The following is a 17,095-nucleotide window of genomic DNA, read 5'->3' on the forward strand; positions in this document are numbered from 1 at the left end:
TTTTTGGTTTGGATAGAGTGGGAAAGGGCTAGAACCCCTGTCAGACCTTTATTGCTGTATGTGTCTTCATCCTCCCTATATGTCCTAACGACTGTCATCACTGCGGCAGCGTGGGATTGATTTTAAAAATAATTACATAGCCATTAGCCCAATGAAAGTGCATGTTCATTCGTTCTGTGTGAAAAAAAAAAAAAAACTCAAACCACAAATAGCCTATATCTTGTGCAGTTCAAATGTAAATCCCTGATATCCACTTGAAGACCAGGCCTTTTCTGGGACTTTGTTTACAAGTTTAAATCAGTATTTTTCACTAGAATACTTATAACCCCCAAACATTATATATATTTTTTAGCAGAGACCCTAAGAGAATAACATTTTGATCCTTGCAATTTTTAATGTCACATGGTATTTGCGCACCGATTTTTTTCAAATGCAATTATTATTTTTTTTTTAAATACACTTTAATGTATTTAAAAAAAAAAAAAAAACACAATATATACCCCAATTTGTTGGGAAATTATGAAAGAGGATGTTATGTAAATAGATACCTAACATGTCATGCTTTAAATTTGTGTGCGCTGGTGGAATGATGAATGAATGAGATATTTGTATAGCGCACAACGCGAACTGAATCGTTTCAACTACGATACTTAAAAATCTCCATAGGCAACGCTTTAAAATATTTTTACAAATCACCAGTTTAGAGTTACACGAGGTCTAGTGCTAGAATTTTTGCTCTCACTCGAATGTTCGCGATGATACCTCACATGTGTGGTGCGGACACTGTTTACATGAGCGTTTGCGATCTACGTATGCGTCCAATTCTACATGCGGGCACGGAGGGATTGGGGTGCTTTACGTTTTTTTTCTTATTAATTTTATTTTCTATTTTGACACTGTCTCTTTAGTTTCTTTTTTTATATCACTATTATTTCTATTAGAAGGATTGTAAACATTCCTTCTAATGGAAATAAGGATGACAGGTCCTTTTTATGGAGAGGTCTGGGATCAAAAAGGCCCAAAATATCCTTTTACCTTTTAAGGCTGCATTCGCACTACAGCGTTTTGAATCTCAGGCAGATTTGCTGCGGATCTGCCCGCGATTTGACAGCGCTACGATGTGAATGGCAAAACACGGAACTGGCATTCGAGATGCCATTCATTTGAATGACACCTCAAATCGCGGTGCGGGTCTGTCCCAACTGTCATGCGATAAAACGTGCTGCAATTGCGGCAACCCGCATCGTGGGATGCATGTCGCCCAAAAATAGTTCAGGAGCTACTTTGGGGTGGCATCCATCCCGCGATGTGGGTTGCCACGACTGCAGCATATTTTATTGTGACAATCGCGGCAGACCCGTACCGTGATTTTAGGTGTCATTCAAATGAATGGCATTTCGAATGCAAGTCCCGTGCCAAATCGGCCCGCAAAACAAAAAGTGTAAATGCAGCCTAAAGGCAAAAGATTAAAAAAACAAAAAAAAAATAACAAACTTCCACCCTGGACCAGAATTAAGTCGCTCCGGACTTAAAGGCTATAGAGGCAATCAAACACAATCTGGTCTTTGTTCGCCTCGGTGACAGGCTGGCCACACCATCAGAGAAAAAACGGTGAAGGGGGGGCGTCCCCCTCCCGTCGCTTCTTAGAGTGGGGGGGTGACCTCTCCCGTTGCTTCTTAGAGCGATCTGGTGGCTATTGACATGCTAGCACCAATTTCTTGCAAATCACAAAGTGGTGTGTGTGTGTGTGTGTGTTAAGGTTGCCACCTGTCCAGGATTCACCCGGACAGTTCGGGTTTGGAATCATGTGTCCGGGTTTCAGACTGCCTGATCGATCTACACCTCTTCCCCCCACCCCTACCCCTCTGTGTCTGCCCACACTGCAATCCCCAGTGCTGTGCCTCAGAATAGGAAAGTAAGTTTTGGCTGGAAATTTGAAGTCCAGCCTCAGATACATCTGGATGAGAGGTACTGACTGCCAAGGGGTGAGTGAGCTCACCATCCACCCCTGTCTGTGACTGAAATTTCCCCCCTTCTCTCTCCTGCCTCTGAGTAAGTACACTAAGGTAAATCAGGATTCTCAGAGTACCCCTTACATCAGATTCCCCTTTACACCAGAGGCCACAGTGTTTCCCCTTACATCAGAGTCCTCTCCGTACATTAGAGCTCTTAGTGTTCCACCCTTAAATCAGGGTTCCCAGAGGATCCCTTATGTTAGAGTCTTCCCTTACATCAGAGTCTGCAGAGTCCCCTCTTACAGCGAGTTCAGATGTAAAAGGGGAACTCTGTGGACTCTGATGTAAAGGAGGATTCTTGTTCTTAAATGTATATGTTTAGAAATGTTATTTAATAGCAAAATATATGTATAGTTTATACTATAAAAAAAATTGCCGTGCGTCGCTAAAGTGTTTGTGTTTGACTTGAAGAAAGGGTGGCAACCCTAGTGTGTGTGTGTGTGTGTGTGTGTGTATATATATGTGTGTGTTTTGCGGCCCACAAGTGGATGTTAAACAGAAACAGAAAATATGAAATGTGGCCACTGGATGAAGCTAAGTATCATTGGAATTTTCTGTAATACTTAGCTCCATCAAGTGACCAAATGCAATATTTTTGCATTTAAAATCATTTTTTTTACATTTGAATAGCACAGGATAAAGCCTATGTACATTTTTTTTTTTCCCCGTTCACACAGAATTTGATTCAGCACTTTCGCTGGGTGAATGCCTATGCAAATCCCTTATAACCAACCTCCAAGTGATGAGAAATCCAAATATTTTGAAGTTCTCACTTGAATAGGAGGGGGATTCATAGGGATACCTAGTCTGATGCCAACATTCTCATTCTCACTTTGGTGAGATTCCCTCTCACCTCGTGACATTCCACCAAGACAGGAAGTGAAGGGATACGTGTCAAAATACAGAATTCAATGAATACAGTAAATAAATGCCCAAGCTATTCAAAACTAGAAAAATGTTTTGGCTACTAATGTACTTTCAAGCATAATTTCACATTTGCAATACCGAAAATATAAAAGAGAAAAATAATAACTACTTCCATGTGTTCCTTCATTTAGATATATACATTATTTTTTTTAAATGAACTCAGGTATAAAGTATTTTAATTCATTATTTATTACTATACCTACAATATTGTGTAATGGTAAGGATATAAATCCATGTTGTATACCAAATGCCTTTGCAAACCCAAGTTTTACCTTGTAAAAGTAGCGGTGACATCATCACTGTGCTGCACATAGCCTGAGCAGAGAGCAGAGCTCTGTGAGGGACCCAGAAGGCCCCACCCACTACAGGCTGCCTGCAGAAAACTACAGGAGGGGGCGGAGACTAGACCAGTCACCCTGCACAAGGAGAGAGAGCAGTAGTGAGCGGTCTTTATTACAGGGAAAATTTCACACTGGACTACTGCACAGATCTGGAAGAAATACGCAAAGCACACGAGATTCAAGAAGAATACACATGATGAATGGTTTTAGACATTATCTTCTTATTATGGAGTTCAGCTGTGACCCATTCGCTGTGGCTGATATAAGAATTAAAGTGGTACTAAATCCGGGACCCTGCATTCACTATATCTGGTCTCCCACAGTACACAGAACATGGAGATGCAGTTATTTTAGTAAATATAAATGACTAATGACCTTTTCTCATAGGCAGTATAGAGTCTTGTGACTTCTATCAGTGTCTAGTTAAAGTTTGTGGGAGGAGTTTTCATTCCCCTCTAATTATTCTATGAGGCTGCAGGACCCCTGACCTTCTCTCTGGACAGTGCTGATTGGTCCTGTGCTGATCACATGAAATCTCCCAAGAAAAAAAAAAAAACTCTCTAGTAATACACACCAAAACTGAGCATGTGCAGCTTGTCCCCAAGGCTCTGTTCTATCAGGAGATGGATTGGGGACAGTGGAAGAAGGGGAGGATCAGAGAAGACAGGATCAAACAGCCTTTTTACACAATGCAGAGGATTAACCCCCTAGGTTCCACAGTGAGTATAACAAGCATGCTTCACTGCATATACAGACTGATTTTACTGTTGTGGGTTTAGTAACACTAAGTTAAAAACAGGAAAACGTTAAACCAAAATTTAATAAAAATAATGAAAAACCCTTACATTTTTTTTTCCTAAAGGCCCCCTCCCTCATGTACCCACAAATGCAAATTTTGAAGAGAAACAATTCTGCCACACATATAAGGTATCAGCACGCACGCCAAAGTGAGAGCAATAATTATAGGCCCCTTATTCACACTAATGTCTTGTAATAGCTTTTAACTTGCTGCCTATGGACAATTTAGGGTACCAGAGTTTGTTGTCATTTCATGGACGGGTGCACAGTTTTGGGGCTTGACATGTTTGATATCTATTTACTTGACACAGTCTTTTTTAATATTTTACCAAAAAATAAATAAAAACAGGGGACTATGTTGTGTTTCTGTGCACTAAAACTTATTTAAGTGTTTCTTTTACTAAAAATATGGGTTTGATAAACCATTGCGCTAATATTGTGCAGCTTAAAGTAGGACTGCAACTACCACCATTTTATTTTCCGGGGTCTTTGCTTTCAGAAAATACCTAGAGGGGAATTTACTGAAAAACACTGGAGCAGCCAGAATCTGGACTGTCCCTGATTTGGAGCAATGTCCCTCTGTCCCTCATTCCTCCTCATTTGTCCCTCATTTTAGTCTGATCTATATAGATGTATATAAAATACACTTTTTATCTTTAAAAAAAGTGTTTCCCAGTGCTAAACCTTTTATCCAAATTCTAAACTGCTGCATTTGTACATTTTTAAAGCCAATATAAAGGAATAGTAGTGGTAAAAAAAGTTCTTGTAGATTTAATTAACCTTTTTCTTGGTTAATTCTCCTTTAAAGGGGGTGTGGCGGGAGGCATGTCCTATACCTACATACATTTGCTAGTAGGTGTCCCTCAATCCCATCTCAAAAAAAAAAAAGTTAAAAGTAGAAGAGGAGGTGGAGAAGGATCAGCAGAAGTTCCCATTTAGCCCTAATTCCCACTAATGTGGTGCGGGAAACACAGCATTTCATGTGCGTTTCCCCCACCGCACAGAAATCACACTGTGTTCATGCGATCTGCTGCGGGTGTCAATTAAAAGTTAACGACATCCCAAAGGCATGTTGCTAAAAGCAATTTTTTGCCTGAACCGAATCGCATAGGTATAAACATCCATGTGGTCCGGTTCCAGTGCGAAAAAAAAAAAAAAAATCCACCAGCACCCTTTTCATGCGGATGTGGTGCTATTTGAGCCATTCAAATGAATAGGCTCAAATCATACCGCACAGATTTGCATGTTATTTGCACAGGAATGCGATTCCTGTGCGAATCACTGCTGTGCAGTGTGAACCAGGGTGTAAGGTGAAGTTCTGCTGCAGATAGAAGCTGATTGGCTACTTTGCATAGCTGCTCCAGATTTGGGCTGCCGCCACCTAATAAATTTGGAGGTTTTAAGTAATCTTCAGGCCTAAAATGTGCAGGTCAAGAAAAAGGATCTGGCAGCAAATATTTTTATGACTTTTTCATAAATACAAACTTCATAATTATTTTTTTTTTCTTTTTAATCTACCCGGTAGACATATGCACTGCCAGAAAATGTGTTCATTTTAGTTTCATTAGTTTCGAGTTTTATTTGTTTTATGGGTCATTTGTTATAAGCGCAATTTGTACATTCATAAATTCGTACATTCGTAAATTCATAAATTCATACATTCGTAAATTCATACATTCGTAAATTCATACATTCGTAAATTCGTAAATTTTTAAATTAGAAAATTTCAAAATTCAGAAATGAAAAATTTTGAAATTCAAAAACCCGAAAATTTGAAAATCTAATATAATAAGTATCTAATAACAACTTAACTATTACCAACTATTAAATTATAGGTATTGGAATTTCCTTTCAAATTTGGCTTTTAGTGAACGTAACAAATACGAATTCATCCAAAGTTACGAAATTATCCGAAATAAAGAATGGCGCATTGAAAAACAAACAGAACAAATTAATAATAAATAATAATAATAATTAAAAAAATATATATATTATTATGTTATTTTTTATTATTAATTAATTATGGTCCATTCATTTAGATGTGGCATTCGTTATTTTGGATAATTCGTAACTTCAGATACATTTGTATTCGTTACGTTCACTAACAGTTAAATTTGAAAGGAAATTCCAATACCTATAATTTAATAGTTAGTAATCGTTACGTTACTATTAGCTGTAGGAAAATACGAATTTACAAATTTATGAATGTGCGAATTTACGAATTTGCAAATTTACAAATGTATGAATTTATGAATTTTCAAATATTCAAATTTAATATTCTGAAAAAAAATGTAAACGGGGTTTCGTTAATTCGGATATTTCAGAATTAACAAATTTGTTGAAATTCGTAAAGTGAATTTGTAAGGAAACAAATTTCACTTGTCTACTACCCGGGATTTTGCTTCAAGGCATAAAAAAAAGATACACCAACCTATACAGCAGAGTAAAGTAAAACACTGATTTCTGAATCCATGAGTCTTCTATGTGATATATAGCAGGAGAGATGTCAGAATAGTGTCACCTTGTTATAATAACCAGGTGAGGATCATCAGTCCCATACTATACAGACACCTTAAATATTTACATTACGGCTCATTACTATTTATAGAATCGCACAATTGTTGTGTCTGGGAATGTCGGTGTGTACATTCTGAGTGTAAACTCTCACCATCAGGGGGTAGCATAATAATGTATAGTTTATGCTCCATAATCTTCCCCTCGCTGCATCCATCTAGGGACAGAGAACTCACAACCCCATCAATCTTCACTCAATAAATGACAAAAATTACCATTTGTTATGGATTTTTACATTTCATCTATTTTTTTTTTGTCCTCTTTCTACCTTTAACCCTTTCGCTGGAAGAACCGTTTTTTGCAAGTTTTATTGTTTAACCCCTTCATGCCTACGCCTTTTTCTGACATTTTTTGCTTAAAGAGGAGGGCCGGTTTTAAAAAAAAAAATTTAAAAGTCAGCAGCTGCAAACACTGTAGCTGCTAATTTTTAATAAGCACACTTACCTGTCCAGGGCGCCCGCAATATCGGCCGCCCGAGGCTGACCCGTCCCTCGGCTCTCGGGTCCCGGCACCCCCATTTTGGCTAAGGGAAACAGGCAGTGGAGCCTTGCGGCTTCACTGCCTGTTTCCTACTGCGCATCCGCAAGTCACGCAGCGCTTTGTAAATGGGGCGCGCTGTGTTCTGGGACACACAGTTCCCAGAACACAGCGCGACCCATTACCCAGAAGACGCCGCACGGAGGAGAGAAGATAGAAGATCTCCATGGAGGAGGAAGAGGCAGATTAGGACGATGTGCCTAGCAACAGGCATTTCTGGTGGCCCCTCCCTCCAGTGATCTTCTGGTCACAGGTCCCAGAAGATTAAACAATAACAGTGAAGAAACTATCTATAGGTTGATCTACAGGTCCCAGAAGATTGCCTGGCCAATAGCAGAGTGCAGCACAACTCGCGCATGTGCAGTGCACACCTGGCCGTGAAGACATCACAGTCGGGTGCCCACAGTCGCTATGACGGTGAGGAGAGGAGGGGAAGGGGAGAGGAGGGGAAGAGGAGCGAGGCTCCGGGCAGCCACATCGCTGGACCGTGGGACAGGTTTAACTGCTTGTTAAAAATCAGCAGCTATGGTTTTGTATCTGCTGACTTTTAATAAACTAAAAAATGGATGGAACTCCGCTTTAACCACTTGATCGCCCCTAGTATTAACCCCTGCCCGTTTCATTTATACAGTGATCAGTGCATATTTTTAGCTCTGATCACTTTAATAATGTCACTGGTACCAAAAAAAGTGCCAAAAGTGTCCAATCTGTCCACCGCAATGTCGCAATCCCACTTAAATTAGCTGATCGCCACCATTACTAGTAAAAAAAAAAATAATAATAATAAAAATTACATAAATCTACCCCCTATTTTGTGGACGCTTTACCAATCAATATGTACGCTTATTGCAATTTTTTTTTTTTTTTACCAAAAATATACAGAAGAATACATATTGGCCTAAACTGATGGATAATTTTTTTATTTTTTTTTATTTATTGGATATGTATTACAGCAAAAAGTAAAAGAAATATATTTTTTCAAAAAAAATTTTTTTGTATGTTTATAGCGCAAAAAATAAAAACCGTAGAAGTGATCAAAATACCCCCAAAAGAAAGCTCTTAATGTGAACCTAATGTTGTTTAGTCCTTCTCTGGTACCGTTAAAGTCTGTAAGCTCTGCCTGTTTATTTTCTTACAAAAGAAAACTCTATTTGTGGGGAATAAAGGGACATCACTTTCAATTGGGTACAGCATTGCACGCAGTGCCGTATCACAAAAAAAGGCCTGGTCATTAAGGGGGGAAATCCTTCTGGGGTTGAAGTTGTTAAAGTTGATTAAACACTAAATAAATAGCCAAAAAGTCACCGCATCTTATCCTTCAAGCATCACCAAGGGACAGCCAGGCCAAAACGCCCAACCTGTGATCCTCTGGGGTCAGCTAAGTCACAGCAAAAAAGAAGAGTAGAGGACTTGACACTATTGAAGCAAAATAAGATATATAAGGAGTGGTGATTTCAAATGGAAATTTGAGTATACTGTAAACTAAACCACAAGGAACTGTAAAATAGACATTTTTTTATATTGTGTAATGTGTGTTTTTATATTTTGTGATATTAATTAAAGACTCTTGTATAATTTAATAATGGACCTCAAGCTACACTTTATTATGCAATTTAGCATGTTGCCACTTAAAGTCCCATACATGAGGGTTTTCTATCTACAGCGACTTATAGTGGGACTGTGATTCTGCGGCGGGCAATCTGACACTAACTGACGCTGTGGGGGGGACTAACTAACTGACCCTACATGTACGTGATCCACTGCAGCGTGACAAGTGTATAATTAACAGACCAAAAGGGTCAAAAAAAAACAAAAAACGTATTGTTAGGGCCTGGGAATTGCACAGGAATGCATCAGGTGTTGCTGTGCGATTCACATGTAGTTCTGTGCGATGTGATTTCAGCCCATTCATTTCGAATTAGCTAAAATTGCACTGCACCAAAAGTATTGCATGCACTGCTTTTGGAAAATCACTGCAGCCACATCTCATGGTACTTCTATACTATGTGATCCAGTGCTGGCAAAACACACTCTGGTTGCGACCTGTATTTGGGATGCCATTAACATAATATTGACACCCGCTGCGGATAGCACCTGCAGTGCCGTGGGAAACATGAGCACAGAACGTGACTTTCCTGCACTGCATTCTGATGTGAACCAGCCCTAAGGCCCCTTTCACAATGGGGCGGGAGCAGCATCGGCGGTAAAACAGCGATATTTTTAGCTCCACTTTACCGTCGTTTTAGCGGTGATATTAGGCCGCTAGCGGGGTTTTTTTACCCCCTCGCTAGCACCCATGAAAGGGTTAAAACCACCGCAAAGTGCTGCTGCAGCAGCATTTTGCTGGCGGCATAGCCGCGCTGCCCCATTGTTTTCAATGGGCAGGAGCGGTGCCCATGTATACACGCCACTCCTTCACCACTCCAAAGGTGCTGCTAGCAGGACTTTTTTTACCATCCTGCCAGCACACCACTCCAGTGTGAAAGCCCTCGGAGCTTTCACATTGGAGAGAGAGCAGCGGCTGTTTAAGGTCGGTTTGCAGGTGCTATTTTTAGCGCAATAACGCCTGCAAAATGACGCAGTGTGAAAGGGGACTTAGAGTTTACATACACTGTACCACTAAATGACATCAGTTATTTGGCTCTTTAACCACTTCAGCCTCGGAAGATAGTAATGGCGGCGATCTGTGATTTTTATCAGGACTGCGACATTATGATGGACACATCGCACACTTTTGACACTATTTTGGAACCAATGACATCTATACAGCGATCAGAGCTACAAATAGCCACTGATTATATAAGTATATATAATCAGTATAATTTATGTATAAATGACACAGACAGGGAAGGGGTTAAACACTAGGGGGTAATCAAGGGGTTAAGTGTGTCCTAGGGAGGTGTTCTAACTGTGGGGGGATGGGCTTACTACAACATGACAGTGATCATTGCTCGCTATAACAGGGAGCAGTGGATTTCTTTAATGTTGCTAGGCAGAACAGGGAAATGCCTGGTTTACAAAAGGCATCTCCCCGTTCTGCCTCTCCTCACCACAGTCGCGGGCCACCGGCAAACATCGCGTTCCCGGGACCCTTGCGGCAGGAGCGCACACCCGATAGGTGGCAAATTCAAAGAAACGTACAAGTTCGCCCATTTGCTTGCTGCCTGTGCCATTCTGCTGACGTACATCTGTGTGCGGCAGTCCGTAAATTAATTTATTCCTTTTTTTTTTTATTATTTCTTTTATTTTGCCGCTAATCTTAAACTCAAAAACAAAAATTTATAATATTGTAGTTTACCAGTCCTTAGATGGGATGGCTGCATTAATTTTTTTTCACACTCTTTTACCTTTATTTTAACCTGCTAATCCTGCCATTAACATGCTTACTGTTCTAGGGTGACAACTGTACATGTACTGAGTAGTATTCTCACCGTAGGACAGGGAGTGTGTTAGGACTACATAAGACCTCCCTCTCTTCTCCATAACTGGGAGGCGTTTTGTAGTCCACGAAGATTGGGAGCAATGCTAACTGGTAACTGTCCAGAGGCAAAGAGTACAGGAAGCATTCAACTTTTCTGGCAGGATCAACAGCTATTTTCTTTTTTTTTTATTTGCACTTGTTGAACAGATATAATGAAATACTTTCATAAATATAACAGATATAATGAAATAGTGTTCAAGGTCTCAGGTGTGAATGGGGAGTAGAAGATAGCCTAGGCTATAAGAAGATTGCCAAGACCATACAGCGGTTTAACAGCACGGTGGCCAAAACCATACAGCGGTTTAACAGGACAGGTTCCACTCAGAACAGGCTTCGCCATGGTTGACCAAAGAAGTTGAGTGCAAATGCTCAGAGTCATATTCAGAGGTTGTCTTTGGGAAATAGACGTATGAGTGCTGCCAGCATTGCTGCAGAGATTGAAGGAGTGTCAGTCAACTTGTAAGTGCTCCCACCATACACTGCACACTGCATCAAATTGGTCTTCATGGCTGTTGTCCCAGAAGGAAGCCTCTTCTAAAGATGATGCACAAGAAAGCCCACAAACAGTTTGCTGAAGACAAGCAGACTAAAGACATGGATTACTGGACCAATGTCCTGTGGTCTGATGAGACCAAGATAAACTTATTTAGTTCAGATGGTGTCAAGCGTATGTGGTGGCAATCAGGTGAGGAGTACAAAGACAAGTGTGTCTTGCCTTCGGTCAATCATGGTGGTGGGAGTGTCATGGTCTGGGGCTGTATGAGTACTGCTGGCACTGGGGAGCTACAGTTCATTAAGGGAACCATGAATGGCAACATGTACTGTGACATACTGAAGCAGAGCATGAGCCCTTCTCTTCAGACAAATATCAAAGTCAAATCGATATTCCTATCGCACACGTTCCTGGCATCAGTTGCTCATGAAGTAGCGGGTGCTGCAGCGATTACCAGTTGGGTCCTGAAAGCATCAAACAAGCGTACATATTCACCAGCACACCAGCGTACATATTCACCAGCACACCATGGATCGACAATTTTTCCTTTAAAAGGTTTAATGAAGAGAATCACATAACAAAGGACAAGTGCAATGTTTCGGAGCCGCGCAGGACCCCTTCGTCAGGCATGTGATACCAGGTATCACATGCCCTTCCCTTCAGAGACTGGGCCACAGGGCAGGATTCCAACATAACAACCTCAAAGACACCTCCAAGATGACCACTGCCTTACTAAAGAAGCTGAGGTTAAAGTTGATGGACTGGCCAAGGATGTCTCCAGACCTAAACCCTATTGAGCATCTATGAGGCATCCTCAAACGGAAGGTGGAGGAGCGCAAGGTCTCTATCATCCACCAGCTCCGTCATGGAGGAGTGAAAGAGGACTCCATTGACAACCTGTGAAGCTCTGATGAACTCCATGCCCAAGAGGGTTAAGGCAGTGCTGGAGAATAATGGTGGCCAGACAAAATTTGAAACTTTGGGACCAATTAAGACATTTTCACTTATGCCCATTTTGACGGACTCCGCTTCCACAGCAGGCATTGATACGTTTATCCCGATGACCCGACAGATGTCAAGTCGGTCTCCGCTCACTGTGTAGGGACGGACCTGTCAGAGTCCCGCTCTCCTCTATGGCGGATCCGATGAAAATGGACCGCATGTTCGTTTTCATTTGATCTGATCTGCCAGACAGATGGAAAATAGGGTTTCCATCCATCTCCATTTAGCGGATCAGAGTGGATCGGATGTCAGCAGACATGTCACCGCTGACATCCGTCGATCCATAGGAGGTACATGGAGGTGCGCCTGAAAAACTGAAAGGCAGACCTAAAAGGTCTGCACTTGTGAAAGAGCCCTTAGGGGTGTACTCACTTTTGTTGTCAGTGGTTTAGACATTAATAGCTGTGTGTTGAGTTATTTTGAAGGGACAGCAAAGTGACACTGTTATACAAGCTGTACACTCCCTACTTTACATTGTAGCAAAGTGTCATTTCTTCAGTGTTGTCACAAGAAAAGACATAATAAAATATTTACAAAAATATGAGATACTGATAGATTATATATATATATATATATATATATATATATATATATATATATATACACACACACACACACATACATATGAACTGTATAATACCGCAAGACATATAGAATAACTAGAGGGTGTGATAACGTGAGGGACTTCTATATTCCTGTACACAACCGACAGGAGGTTTTAACTTATATTTGGTATTTGGAACATTTTGTTATTCTTTTGTATTCAATAAATCTTGCTGCTGAGATTTCATTATATATGTATTGTAATCATTATGCACCTTTAACGTCCATTCTCAAATCTATATATTTTACAGACTAAAAGGGAGCAAATAAGAGACTTTTATTGTTGTTGTTTTTTTATACACTTTAATTGATAGGGTTTTACATTTTTTAATTTAATGTAAATTTATATATTTTTGGTAATAACTAAGTTGCTGTCACACCTAAGCAATTTGAAGCATATTTCTTTCTAGGATCGTTTATCTGCTAGGACAAGCGCCCCCCAGTGATTCAAAAGTGACTGTTACCCTTTTCTTAAGCCCCACGCATGCGAAATACGCTTTCTTCTCAGAGTGGTTGAGCTCGGCAACTGCAACAGGAGACGGAGTGCACTACGGATACGCAGGGCTCGGGAGAATGACCCACCTCACTACCTTACCTCTAGGGGGCGGTCATACAAACAGCTGTTCCCTCCTAGAAAGAAGACAGGATGGAGCTTGGAAGACTCTTGGGAGATTTTAGGGCAGGCTTTATCCATTGTCAAAATTCCCTACAGGTATGGAAATAGCTTGAGGCTCTGTTCATACTGGAACCAGCTGCAGATCGCACAGGAATGCTGTGCGTCCCCATTCTCCAGTTCAGGGTTGAATGTGATGATGTAGAATAAGGAAGTTCATAGCCAGTAGCCAATAGCTGCCCTAGCGTCGGTTTTAGTCCATCGGACTAGCACACAGACGAACGGATTGTCCGCTAAAAGCCGAGTCTGGCAGACAAATTTGAAGCCAGTCTTATTTCTAGGTCTGCCGGACTTTTGGGAAGAAAAAGTCCGCTGGAGCCCACACACGATCGAATTGTCCGACGGACTCTGGTCCGCCGAAATGTCAGATCGTGTGTACGCGGCATTAGTGCTTTTAATTGAGTACACACCATAGAGGGATATGCTTTGTTCATATTTCATCTCTGAGTTTTACAACCACTTTAAGCACCATATACTATACATTATAATCTAAAAATTAAATCCAACATAAAAAACTTCTTGTCACAAAGTAGCCAAAGTCACAGTGTTTTGCCCAAGTGAATATATTAACAAAGTTTAGACATGCCTCTTCTACAACATCATAACTTTTTTTTTATTTTTTAGCCCAGTAGATCTTTTAAGTGTTTGCGTAACGGAGCAAAACATCATAAATGTTATTTACAAAACTGATTTTGCTGCCGTATCTCAAAGTTGTTAGGAAGGTGGACTTTCCTTTAAGCCTCTTTTAGCCTGTAATGTCAACTTACATAGAGCAACCAGCTGCACAGCAAAGCTTGATACAATGTCAATGATCTTGAGTTATGTGAAGAACATTTCTAGTTCTTATGCTATATTTGTTTCTTGTTTGTGGTAAATCTGAATCTTTTTTTCTGTAGTGCAATAGATAAGCAGGAACTCAAATAATACGCCTTCCCTGTTGTCTGCACTCAAAATCTAAATAATCAACTAATTTGCTGATATCTGAGTTGAATAGCTACTAAGGCAGGGTTGTTGGTCAAACTGGTCTCATGAAGACCATGTCTGCCTATCTATGCCATCCTTATAAGTGCCTCTAGTCTGTAGTTCTACCTCGGCTATAAAATGTCAAATGCACACCCTTACGTTTGTCCAAACCTATCAACGGTCTCCTGGAGTAAGAACCTATCAGAGCTAACTCTTTGGCCGCGTACACACGCGGGGACTGTTCGCTCAACTTTGTCCGTCAAACAGTTTCAGCGGACAGTCCGCTCAAAATTAGCATGGACGGACTTGCCCACACACGACGAACGAACAGTCCGCTGAAACCGTGCGCGATGACGTGAACGGCACGTACGACGGGACGAAAAATATGACGTCCTATACACTGCAATGCAAACTTCGGCGTGTAAATCCTTTCTGAGCATGCGCGGAACTTAGTTTGACGAACAAGCCTACACACGAGGGGACTGTTCGCTGAAACAGAGTTTCAGCGGACAGTTTTTCGGAATTTCCGAAAAACTTTGTTCAGCAGACTGTCCGCTGAAACTGTCCGCTGAAAGCCCACACACGAGCGGACTGTCCGCCGAAACACTGTTCAGCGGACAAAGTTGAGCGAACAGTCCCCGCGTGTGTACGCGGTCTTTAGGTTCCAATTTACAGGCTATTTTCAGACAGTTTTAAGGCCTAATTTGCTGATATCTGAGCTGAATAGCCACGCGGACACAGTTGTTGGTCAATCTGGTCGTGTGAGGAAGATATATACAAGTCTACATGGTCTTTGTGTGAGTGCCTGTAGTCTGTAAGTCAATCTCATATAAAAGACCTTTGCTTATCCTTGTGTTTGTCTGAACCTATCAAAGGTCACTTGGAGCAAGACCCAGTCATCTAGAAGTACACTGCCACAAAACCACCTCTGTTCTGAAGCCAACATGTCTCCATTGAGTCCCAGTCACTTATATAGGCAATGCTACAAAACCACCTCTGTTCTAAAGCCAACACATCTCCAACAAGACGCAGTCACCTAGGAGGACACTGCTACAAAACCTCTTCTGTTCCAAGGCCAACATGTCTCCATCAAAACTTAGTTACCTATAAGGACACTGCCACAAAACCACCTCTGTTCTGAAGCCAACACATCTCCAACAAGACGCAGTCACCTAGGAGGACACTGCTACAAAACCTCTTCTTGTCCAAAGCCAGCAGATCTCCAACAAGACCCAGTAACCTAGGAGGACACTGCCACAAAACCTCTTCTGTTCCAAGGCCAACATGTCTCCATCAAAACTTAGTTACCTATAAGGACACTGCCACAAAACCACCTCTGTTCTGAAGCCAACATATCTCCAACAAGACAACCACCTAAGAGGACACTGCAACAAAACCATCTCTTGTATGAAGCCAACAGATCTCCAACAAGATCCAGTCACCTAGGAAGACACTGCCACAAAACCACCTCTGTTTTAAAGCCAATGTGTTTCCCAGCTTGAAGATCCAGACACCTGTAAGGACATTGCTACAAAATTACCTCTGTTCTGAAGTCAACATATCTCTAACAGGACTCAGTCACTTAGGAGGAAACTGCAACAAAACCATCTCTGTTCTGAAGCCAATATGAATCCAAGACCCAGTCACCTAGGAGGAGGACACTACAACAAAACCATCTCTGTTCTGAAGCCAATATGACTCCAAGACCCAGTCACCTAGGAGGAGGACACTACAACAAAACCATCTCTGTTCTGAAGCCAATATGACTCCAAGACCCAGTCACCTAGGAGGAGGACACTACAACAAAACCATCTCTGTTCTGAATCCAAAACATCTTCAACAAGACCTGGTCACTTATGATGACGTTGTTACCAAACCACCCCTACCCTGAAGCCAACACATACATCTTCAACAAGACCCGTTCCTCGAATTGTCATCAAATTTGCTATTTTCTTGTCCAAATAGGTTAAAGCAGTGTTTCAAAGTTGCCGATTAAGCTTTCTCATTCATTTTTGCTAAGGCACCAACATTTGGAAAAAGAGAGACTATGGAAATTTGGAAGCTCACCTTCTAAAGGAGATACCAGGGGTAGCAGGTAAAGGATCCAGAGAAGTATTCTGGCAAGCATGATGTTTGCTGCACTTACACCAAGCAGGTGCTGACTCCCTATTAGAAGCCCAGAAGTTGTAATCGCAAGGATGCGCTTGTCCCCTCATGACCTGATGACGATGCCCAAAGGCTGCCTAGATGGAGAAGAACAAGACGGCGGAGTCCCAGTTGGCCACATCATGGGGGTACACTTCCATCCTATAGACGCCTGTGTGTTGGTGTCCTCATGATGGTCTATGCTTCAGACTTTTACTGTCTCCCTGAGTTGTGTCTGTCTCCCTGCTCTTCCAGTCGCAGGGGTAGTGTGAGTCTGTGATTCTCCCTCTGAGCCACCCCCACCCCCCTCCACAGCTGTCTCACTAATCTGTGCACGCTCAGTGCCCCTCACTCTCCCCCACCAGTCCGAGAACCATGTCCACACTCTCACATGCACCAACTCTCTCATCAGGGAAGAGTCTATATGCGCTGAGATGAGGACACCTGTTCATTAAGTAAAATTAACATTTACCGTGTGATTTCAAATGCCAAATGTATGCACGGCAAATCCGTCTTCTCTACAGCAAATCCCCTTATTCCTAA

At 41.4% G+C, this 17,095-nt stretch overlaps 1 protein-coding gene across 1 annotated transcript in view; it reads right to left on the reverse strand.

Annotated features, from left to right (window-relative positions):
• The window catches only part of LOC143930640 (ephrin type-B receptor 5-like), a 112,869-nt gene extending 96,044 nt beyond the window's left edge, over positions 1 to 16,825 (reverse strand). Inside the window, exon 1 of the mRNA XM_077455134.1 lies at positions 16,475 to 16,825. Coding sequence (XP_077311260.1) covers positions 16,475 to 16,535 — 61 coding nt within the window. The 5' untranslated portion in view covers positions 16,536 to 16,825. The remainder of the gene's footprint in view (positions 1 to 16,474) is intronic.
• Positions 16,826 to 17,095: the final 270 nt, after the last annotated feature.

The sequence above is a fragment of the Lithobates pipiens genome, unplaced genomic scaffold, assembly GCF_037356315.1.
Source record: "Lithobates pipiens isolate NorthernLeopardFrog02 unplaced genomic scaffold, aLitPip1_a1.2 Scaffold_25, whole genome shotgun sequence".
NCBI lineage: Eukaryota > Metazoa > Chordata > Amphibia > Anura > Ranidae > Lithobates > Lithobates pipiens.